Source organism: Schistocerca serialis, chromosome 2 (assembly GCF_023864345.2).
Source record: "Schistocerca serialis cubense isolate TAMUIC-IGC-003099 chromosome 2, iqSchSeri2.2, whole genome shotgun sequence".
In the NCBI taxonomy this organism is placed as follows: Eukaryota; Metazoa; Arthropoda; class Insecta; order Orthoptera; family Acrididae; genus Schistocerca; species Schistocerca serialis.
In genome coordinates this window covers 344281750-344292760 of record NC_064639.1, presented here as the reverse complement: position 1 = coordinate 344292760, position 11011 = coordinate 344281750, and the positions used below count along the sequence as shown (strand labels likewise).

Sequence of the window (11011 nt, the reverse complement as noted above, 5' to 3'; positions counted from 1 at the left end):
ACATGCAGCACATTACTTGATTGCTGATGGTTAGAAAAGTATCCTTTACTTTTGGCAGTTCCTTAATGAACGTCATTGTGCAGTTATCCTCAATCCAAGATAAAGGCAATTTTTCTCCAATTTATTTTGCTGTGTCTTCCTTAACCCACCCCAGATCTGGGGTGTTCCTGTCATGAAGAGTTGATACCCGCCTCTTCCACACTTACAAACGATATATTCACTGGTCATCGGAATGTTCTTCTCGGAAAAACTATACTTTGGTAGTGTCAATCAGTCTGACGTCTTGCTGCGCCCTCCTCACGCGATGCCACTTTCCTGGTATTCCAGGGGTTATTAATGACAAAAATAAATAAATAAAAGTATAAAAGGAAAGGAAAATAAATAAATAAACGATGTTCATTGTACCTCTACTCCGCGTTCCCTGCGCTTTCCTTGGTTCCTGGAGGGTGGGAACGGGACATTGTGACCAGTCCTCGGGTTACTAGCCCTGCCCACTTTTCCTCTACCCTCCCTTTGGGAGCCGGGAAGGTTCCTTGAGTTGTAGTTAAAAAAAAAAGTGTTAGCGTTGGAGCTTCGTAAGATGAACGTGTATGAAGTGACAGTTCGATTCCCGCTCAGACTTTCATTTTTGTAGTACAAGAGTAAAATTTGTGATATTCAAAATTTTGCACGTACACTATTTGTTGTTGCTAATTAGGAACGTCTCACCGTTACGCATGTTAACTGCCAAATGGGGCATGTCTCTGTGTACGAAGTAATTCCGGACACCTTACCAGATTACATGTGTAAGGGATTTCGCAAATCACGACAGGCATCCTTTTCAGGAAAACTCTATGCGTTTATTCATGTACTTATCGATAGTTATAAATATGCTTGTGCTAATAATTAAATTTAATTTAAAGTAGTAAGTAGTCAAATAATATGAAATTCACTAAAACTTCAAGCAAATACATGCGGTTTTTTTTAAAATTATGTTACATCTCAAGTATCATACAAATTAAATAATATTACAAGTGATGAAAAAGAATATAGATTAAAAGTTAAGTCGTTGCGGGTGTTGAACCGTTGGTTCACACACGTTCCAGGAAAGAAGCTTGAACGCTAATGACTTGACCACCATGGCCTCTATCGTCTGGCACCTACGCACAGGTACATCACTTACGTAATAAACGCGTAAAACTCCTCTTGAGATTTTCTCGGAATTGCCAGGTTAGTGTACCTTATTACTTGCACATTATATTTTTTTAATGACCTATTAAAAGTGTACAAAGTTTGAAGTAAATCTATGATCCAGTGTCGTGACCTCCCCTTGTCATAAATAGATACAGAAAAGAAAGCGTGCAGCTTAGGTGCATAGTATTAAGTTTTTAATGGTCTGCAACTGCCTGAAATATATGTTTACATAAGACAAGACTGCAGTGGTTACGTAATATTGTTATAGGGCTTCGGCGAAGTTTGTGAAATGGACCCATTTCGTAAATGTTAAGGGTCGTGTTAAGATACGGAGTACATTTCTTTGGCCGCATTGCGCTTAGATGCAAAGGTGCAGCCAATCCGTATTGTGAAGAAGTAGATGAGCTCGACGAGGCTGAGAAGGCTGAAGCCCATGAACAGACCCAGCAGACCGCCGCAGTTTGCTGAAAAGAAACAGAGAGGGTAGTCAGGCAGCGAATTTGTTTTCTTAAACAATGCAAAAGTCTCATTTATTCCGGCTATTAGAAGCAATGAATTTATGATTCGAAAACATATGAAGGGAAAATCTTGGGTTAGATGACATCAGAAATACTCCTTTTTTCCACGAATCCATCATGAGGAGATTCTCAAGGATGCAGAACACGTAATAAAACAAGAATATATAATATATATCTGAAACAAGACTGATTTACGACGTGTGTGAGAATAGTAGACTGACAATACTGCGAGCGATCTGGTAATGCTATCAATAAAATTCTTCTGGGTTTGAAGCAGCACTGTCATCCGTAAAATTCCGACGTTTCGGCGGCTGATGCAAGGCACCTTCCTCAGGATGTTTTGCTAACTGGTGAATGAGCACTAGTTTGGATACTTATATACTATGGATGGGTGCTGTCATTGGATGTGAGGGTGAGGAGGAAGGGTATTAGGAGTTCATTTTATTGGTCTTTGCATTGCGTGTTGTCATTGGCGGAAATTGGCGTTTTCCATTGGAGTTTCCTTTACTGCTTGCCATTGGTGGAAATCGGTGAATAGGAGACTGAGCGGCGGCTACAGCGTAGCGTTGTTTACTAACTGCTTAGTATCGACTAGGCCGCGCCTGCGCTCTGTGTACCCTCCACTGCTGTGGCCTACCGCGCGACTGTTGCTTTGTGAGATCTGTCCTTCCGCAAAGCTGTCACAGCTGGCAGCCAAGACACTGGAAGTCGGTACCCGTCTTCTCTATTCATATCGTCGGGTCGCTTGGCTATTTCTATAGCCTCTATAATCTTCCTCCTCAAACTAAACGGCTGTTTCGAGAGGCCCGCGTACTGGCTTTGCGGAAGGACAGCTTACGCAGAACAACAGACGCGCGGTAGGCCACAGCAGTGGAGGGTACGCAGAGCGCTGACGCGGCCTAGTCGATACTAAGCAGTTAGTAAACAATGCTACGCTGTAGCCGCCGCTCAGTCTCCTATTCACCGATTTCCACCAATGGCAAGCAGTAAAGGAAACTCCAATGGAAAACGCCAATTTCCGCCAATGACAACACGCAATGCAAAGACCAATAAAATGAACTCCTAATACCCTTCCTCCTCACCCTCACATCCAATGACAGCACCCCTCCATAGTATATAAGTATCCAAACTAGTTCTCATTCAGCAGTTAGCAATACACTCTGAGGAAGGCGCTTGGCAACAGTCGCCGAAACGTCGGAATTTTACAGATGACAATGCGGCCTCAGACCCAGAAGAATTTTATTGACTGTGACAACGGCCGCGTAAGCCTACGTTTACATGGTAATGCTGTGTTGTTTTACTCGTGTAGACCGCTGTATTCATCCCTTGCGACTTTTCAGCTCCATACAACCATCGCTAGATTTTTGAGAGCGCCTTAATTGAAGTTGTGTTTCTGTTGTGTATTATGAAAATGGAGCAGTGGAATTTAGAGCAACGTTATGCCATCAAGTTCTTTGTTAAACCTGGGGAATCCGACAGTGTGACCTTTGAAAAGCTGCAACAGGCCTATGGCTAATATTGTTTATCAAGAACGCAAGTTTTACGCTGACACAGCTAATTTTTGATAGGCCGAGAACACGTTGGAGATGAACCTCGCTCAAAATCAGACGAAAACGTCGAACATGTGCGTGCCCTTGTGAAATGAGACCGATTTTTAACAATAAGGATGACTGGTGACCTGTTCAACATTTTCAGCGTACATCAAATTTTGACCGAATTTTTGCACATGCAAAAGCTTTATACCAAAATTATGCCGAAAAATACATAGCTGAATAGGACAATCGAAGAAATGTCTGTGTTGATAATCTTGAGAGGATTGTCAATGGTTCAGTCATGAGACCACACCTGATGAATCCTGGATTTTTGAGTACGAGCCTGAGACAAAGTGGCAAAGTGAGAAGTCGCCCACCGAGACATCTACTCGACCGAAAAAAAAGCTTCAGTGAGCAAATCAAAGATCAAAACAGTGTTGATTCGCTTTTTTGGCAGTAGGTGTATAGTGCATAAAGGATTTGTTCCTCCAGGACAAACTCTCCACCAAGTTTTTTTACAAAGATTTGATGAAAGGCTCAGGAACAGGGTGAATCGAGTGAGACTGGACATTGCAGACTATAGTTCAATTCTTTTATCTTGGCGGCTCGCGCATGCCCGCCCAGACGCGGGAGATTGCTGCATTGCCAGTTGCACACGACGCACGCGCCAATAGAAGCAGCGCCATAGTATAGTATAGTTCGCAAGCTTACGTTTAGGGGGGAGCGCGCAGTTCATGAAGTAAAGCTACCACGGCCGCATTAACCCTTTCGCTGCTACAAAGACGTGCTCCCTGCATTCCGCGCTGTGCGCGATTTTGTCCTGCACTCCTTGCCCGTGCAGACACATCGTGTTCCGACTGCTTTGACACTCTTATCATTCGATTCCACAAAAACTATTTGGCCCAAAAATTAGATTTTTACATGTCTTCTTGACTGATACCTTCCCCTCATAAATGACTTAATTTTGTTTCGATGTTCAACGCAGTTATTATGCAGCATTAAATATTGTAAACCATTGCACGAAATTTTGTAGAGTTTGCAGAGGTAAAAGTTGAGGGGGGAAGGTATCAGTCAAGAAGACGTGTAAAAATCAAATTTTTGGGCCAAATAGTTTTTGTGAAATCGAATGATAAGTGTGTCAAAGCAGTGGGAGCAGTGTACAGGCGAGCAGTGCAGTGATGACAAAATCGCGCACAGCGCGGAATGCGTGGAGCACGTGTCTGCAGCAGCGAAAGGGTTAATGAAGAGACAAAGCACTAGAAATTTCAAGAAATTGCATTCAAACGAATATAATTCGTGAAGTAATGCACTTCCATATTGTTTTCAAACAATGAAAATATTGCGCACTGCACGAGGCTTGAACTCACAACCTTTTGCATAGAAGCCCAACACCTTAACCATTATGATAACGCAGCTTGTCTACGCACAGAATGCCATGAGGACTCTAACATGTCACGCAAAGTACTGACAAAAACTGTTGGTATGACATGAATTACTCACGCTTCGTCGAAGTACAATAGGAAATAAACAATTACCGCTTTTCTTTGTTGCGAAAAAGCGGTTCGTGAGATTGATACAAACACCTTTCCTTGCTATCGCCTGAATTAGGAGTGTTATTGCTTGTTTGGTTTAATTAATTAATAGAATATGAAGCTATTGGTATAAAGAATGCTTTTTCCAAACTTTCTATAAAAGAAAGTCTGCTATCAAGACATTGCTTTTGTTCTATTACTTTATTTATGACTGAACGTTTCTAAAACTGAAGACACTTGTCCATGCTCTGCACTGCAGTCGAGATCTGGCAACGTCGTTCTCTGTTCATTGGCTGACTGTGTTTTGTGTCGCCAGATGCGCAGAACGAACCTAAACTCGGCCGCCAACATAAATGACGCGCACTTTAGTAGACGATGCATCATGATAACGCCCCATATCACACAACTACTCCGGTAGCTGAGTGGTCAGTGCGACAGAATGTCGCCGGCACGGTAGCTCAGCATGTTCGGTCAGAGGGCTGCTCGCCCTCTGTAATTAAAATCTGAGTAAAGGAATCAACGATCAACTTGAACGGATGTCTTTTGACGTCTGCCCAGACCAAACGCAACGGAAAAAAAAAGTCAATCGTATGGGCCCAGGTTCGATTCCCTGGCTGAGTCGGAGATTTTCTCGACTCAGGGATTGGGTGTTGTGTTGTCTAATCATGATGTCATCCCCATTGACGCGCAAGTCGCCGAAGTGGCGTCAAATCGAAAGACTTGCACCTGGCGAATAGTCTACCCGACGGGAGGCCCTAGTTCCATGACATTTATATTTACAGTACCACTTCCGTCAAGGAATTTTTGACCTCAAAAACCATCCCTGTTGTTCACAGCCCCTCTATTCACCTTATCTGAGTCCTTGTGACGTTTTTCTTTTGACAAAACTGAAAAATGTCTTAAAAGAAGATCATTTTGGAACTCTGAAGTACAGGGTGTCCCACTCAAACCTCCCTGATTTCAAGGACCCAGGAGACAAAAACCACAGCAGATACGAGAGTGAAAAATGCACCACATTGTAGAGCATCTCAAAGAATTTATATTCCCGCGGGAGAAGTGCCAAGTATCGTCGCCAGAGTGCGGCATGGTCGCATGAAGTGAAAATGGCGACTCCACAGCAGTGCGCACAAGCAGTAGTGTGGTTTACAGAAACAAAATCACTGATTACTGCGTAAAGAAATTATCGTCGTGTGTATGAATGTGATCCACATGATGTAAAAACAATTAAGGAATGGTTTAGGATGTTTCTGGCAGCAGGAAGCGCTCTGGAACATTCTGGCAGTGCATGTTATGGAGTTTCAGAAGAGACAATGGAGGACATCAGACAAACGTTTCTCACAAGCCCACTGTAATGGTACCTGAATTACGTAACCATTACGGCACCTCACCTCAACCTCTCGATACCAGCAATATTCTACTGTGTTTCTGTAAAATGGTGAACATATTTCTGTGACAACATTCAGATTTGATTTCATTAACGTAGAGGTACTTTGATACATCGATATGTATATATTGCAATGATATTATTCACATGTACATTCTTTCTTTTGTCACTATGATCTTTGCCGTACTTGTAACTCTGATTTTTGGGCGCGTAAGCGGTCATTATTGAGTCAAGCTTTGGTCGTCATGTTAAAAAGACGCAAATTGTAGTCAGTTTATGAAATGCGAACTTCAACAGTGAGGAAGATATTTTCAAGTATGTTTTATATTGTGAAGTGATGTTTAGAAACGAGTTACGTGATATTGCAACAAAAGTAATAAAAAAGAAGTGTAACTTAAATTCGGAGTGCTGATTACTTTTTTACATCACCATTGTCCTAAATTGCAAAAGTTTAATCTTCAAGAATGGTTTATGAAACACGTCTATTAAAATTTTGAATATCACAGAATAACACCTAGGCCTCTTTGCATCCGAGGTTGGAATCATCACTACCTAGATTTTCGACGATTGAGCCGCGAGTTCACAACGAGACCAGCGTGGGAAACACGAAAAGATGAGTGCCTAGTTTATCCATTATTTCAAGAAATAACTTTATTAACTGTGCTCTAATGATACCTGCCACATAATATAACTTTGTTGTTGCCCGAAAATGCAATATTTAGCAGCGTGAGCAACACTACAATCGTACTTAATTTTTGACCTTTGTTGTGGTAGGGTTGTTAGACCACGTAAGTCAGTTCGTCAAGCATCTAGGCAACTTGATGTACCTCTATCAACATTGCAACGCATAGTTCACCGGCGTCTTCATATGAGTGTTTACAAAGTGCAAATTCTGCAACATCTGACGCCGAACGACAAACCACGCTGACAACAATTTGCTGCAGATATGCTGCAATGTATTGATATGGCTACCAGCTTCCTGGAAACATGTTTGTTCTCAAATGAGGCAACCTTTCATCTATCAGGAAGAATTAATAGTCATAATGTTCGGATTTGGGGTTCGCAAAATCCGCACGTTGTCATTGAACATGTTCATGATAGTCCTAAACTAAACGTCTAGTGCGGGCTAATGCACGACAGGATTGTTGGACCGTTCTTCTTTGAGGAACAAACAGTGAATGGGTCAGTGTATCTGGACATGTTGGAGCAGTTTGTGTACCCTCAGATGCAAGACTTGCAACCCAACATCATTTTGCAACAAGATGGAGCTCCTCCACATTGGTCAACGGCTGTTCGCAAGTTCCTGGATAGGAAATTTTCTAGTGGTTGGATCGGACGCCGAGGACCCATTGACTGGCCACCACGTTCACCCAACGTTACGCCCCTTGATTTCTTCGTGTGGAGATTCGTGAAGGGCCGCTTCTATGCGACCAAAGTGGACGATATTCTTACATTGCGACATCGTATCGCTAATGCGATGCAACAATAACAGAGGAAATGTTACAAAGAACTTGGCAAGAAATTGAATATAGACTCGATATTCTTCGTGCTACAAATGGTTCACATGTAGAGGTGTACTGATGATAAATAAATAAATTCTTTGAGATGCTCTACAATGTGGTGCATTTTTCATTGTCGTATCTACTGTTTTTTTTTTCCTGTGGCTTTGAAATCAGGGAGGTTTGAGTGGGACACATGCTACGAATGGTTCACATGTAGTGGTGTATTGATGATAAATAAATAAATTCTTTGAGATGTGATGCATTTTTCACTGTCGTATCTACTGTGGGTTTTTTTTCCTGGGTGTTTGAAATCAGGGAGGTTTGAGTGGGACACCCTGTTCATTCAAAAGAATGTGAACAATACGTTAAAGGCTCTACAAGTTGAAGCCTTTCAGTGCTGCTACCAAGACTGGAAACAACAAATCTGGCGTGTGTAGCTACCGAAGGGAATTACTTTCAAGAGGACGATATTGTTCTTTGCAGAAAAAAATAAAATTTTCAATAGATAAAAAGTCATTCTCATTAGTTTTCTCACACACCTCGTTCGCTAATATCCCTTGCACAAATCCTGTGTGAAGTGGCCTTCACGGATGTCGAATAAGTCAAAATATCTTACATATATATTCAGTTAAGCGATATGGCAATGACAATCTTGTCACTCATGTAAATATACAATAATACACTGGGGTGCATATGATAACACCGGCCAATAACATTTTTGTTAAAAGAATGTAAATAGTTCTCTTTGATAAGTTGTGTGCCCTGAATTCGAAAATGAAATTGAAAACACTACATACTGGTTATTCTTTTGTGGCCTTACTTAAATACTCTTCAGCTTTAATTGTTGAAAAATATTTGAAATATATACCGTGCGAGAAAGTATCACACATGACACTCACTTCAGAAATCTACCTCCTGAAGTGAAGGTGGCTTAGCAGCACTACTGGGTAAGTCATGCCTGAACACATATAATCGTTTGGTTTGTTGGCACGTGTATGTCAGCAGTGGAAGCTGCTGGAAGAGACAGCTTGTTGTTCTAAGTTCGTAAGAGCTGTACTTTGCGTTGGTTATTAATTGAGAAGAACTTAATCCCCCTTGCAACAAAGTGCTACGAATTTTATTTCCGATGTTTAAGGATAGTGGCCAGAACAAGAATTGACACTCACATATGCCTTTCGCTTATGAAGAAGATTGTAACAAAACACTTGTGCAAGTCAGCCTAGAATATTGCTCGGGTGTTCGGAACCCATACCAGATAAGACTAACAGAGGATACTGCATATACCGGGTGACCAAAAAGTCAGTATAAATTTGAAAGCTGAATAAATCACGGAATAATGTAGATAGAGCGGTGCAAATTGACACACATGCTTGGAATGACATGGGGTTTTATTAGAACCAAAAAATACAAACATTCAAAAGATGTCCGACAGATGGCTCTCCATCTGATCAGAATAGCAATAATTAGTATAACAAAGTAAGACAAAGCAAAGATGATGTTCTTTACAGGAAATGCTCAATATTTCCACCATCATTCCTCAACAATAGCTGTAATCGAGGAATAATGTTGTGAACAGCACTGTAAAGCATGTCCGGAGTTATGGTGGGTCTAGCAATATGGGGTGTTTTTTTTTTTGTTCTAATAAAACCCCATGTCATTTCAAGCATGTGTGTCAATTTTTACCTCTCTATCTACATCATTCAGTGGTTTATTAAGTTTTCAAATTTATACTAACTTTTTGATCACCCGGTATACAAAGAACGCCAGCATGAATGATCAGGGATTTATTTGATCTAGGGCAGAGCCTCACGGGGATGCTGGAAAAATTGAGCTAACCCGCGTTTTTTCATTTGCATCTGCATCTGTATCTTTTTTCAGTTTCATGGAATAGAATATCACTAAAGAGTATGTTCAACAAAATTATTCAAAATGGTCATTTTCCATGATAATTTCATTGATAAATCAGTCGTTACAACAAACGTTCTTCAAAAGTGTATACCGATCGAATCGTTTTGCTAGCTGTCGGTTACATAGATTGCTGTGCTATAACATAATTCCGGATGGTATTTGTCGGAGAAGCAATCGAAGCACAAATTCATTGAGCACCATTCACATTCAAAGAAAACTACTGCCTTGCAGACACACGGAAAGCACAGTTCGTGTGGATTCAAAGAGGCTGCTCTTTCTTTGATCAATTTAGATGCGAACCACGCGTACTCGATAGTTCCTGTAAAAGCAGATGCACTAAACTGATGCAGAACTGAGGCTGCATGTAGCATATCCTCACGAAAACGTATGTCTGTAGTTTCCTCTTGCTTTCACCGTTCGCAGTACCAGCACGGCAAGGCCGTTTTCGTTAACGTCCAGAACAGATCAGTCAAACATGCAGAATGTATCTCCTGCAACTACTGGAAAGGCTGCCTCCCTTTTTCAGGGATCACACGTTTGTCTGACCTCTCAACACGTACCCCTCCGTTGTGGTTAGGCCAGCGGTACGGCTCTCTGTATCGCTGAGGCAAGCAAGCCACCCCACCAGTGGCAAGGTCCATTGTTCATGGAGGGAGGGATGCAAAATTAAAGACTGTATTTTTATTGAATCTTTCATCCAAGCGATTTCTCTCATAGTCTTTAGCAAGTATGGAGCATTTTGGATTTTTTTCTTCAAAACTTTAACCTGCTAGTAAACGTAAACAGCATAGGATTGGCAAATCCGTATCAGCACCGTGATACCACTAAACCTTAGCCTCTGCACTAAGCTAGATTTGTCAAAACATCACAAATGCTAGGAATACAGGCGGTAAGCTTGAAACTTCAACATCGAATTTCTCATAAACAAGGGGTCGTCGCACGAAACGCCGCTAGCCAGGCACTCAGGACAGATTCCTTTAGAACATAATCAAGATCAATCAAAATCCTTCCGTGACAAGTCTGGTGGTTCCCTTGTGAGCCTAAATGACCAGTCCTTTTCATATCCCTAAGAACTGTTAGGCGCGAATATTTGTATGAGTTGATTGATTACAGTTGTGAGTCATCGATATTGTTGTGTGGGATACTAGGTCCCAGGCTGTCACAGCCTGGCAAATGTGAACTGTAGTTCTAAACATCTGACAGAATCAGTTGCAGAATTCTGTAACTGAATGCACCAAAAAAAGTCTATAGAATGCATCCATGAAATTAAACTTACCTATGAAATCTGTTATTCCATAAAGTTCGCTGCGACGACTGGTGATGAACTGCATGTCTTTGAAGTATATTGAAACTCTTGCCATATCAACACTGTAAAGAAAGAAGAAAATAAAACTTTGTAATAAATATAGCATTTCCTCACCGCAACTTTATTACGAGTACAGTTCACTGCACTAAAACACGA

General features: G+C 41.3%; 1 protein-coding gene across 1 annotated transcript in view; it reads right to left on the bottom strand.

Moving 5' to 3' along the window:
* Positions 1 to 962: 962 nt before the first annotated feature.
* LOC126455968 (pickpocket protein 28-like) overlaps positions 963 to 11011 on the bottom strand; it is a 124281-nt gene continuing 114232 nt past the window's right edge. Inside the window, exons 10-11 of the mRNA XM_050091724.1 lie at positions 10826 to 10917; positions 963 to 1637 (exon numbers count right to left, since the gene is read on the bottom strand). Of these exons, the coding sequence (XP_049947681.1) occupies positions 1495 to 1637; positions 10826 to 10917 (235 nt within the window). The 3' untranslated portion in view covers positions 963 to 1494. The remainder of the gene's footprint in view (positions 1638 to 10825; positions 10918 to 11011) is intronic.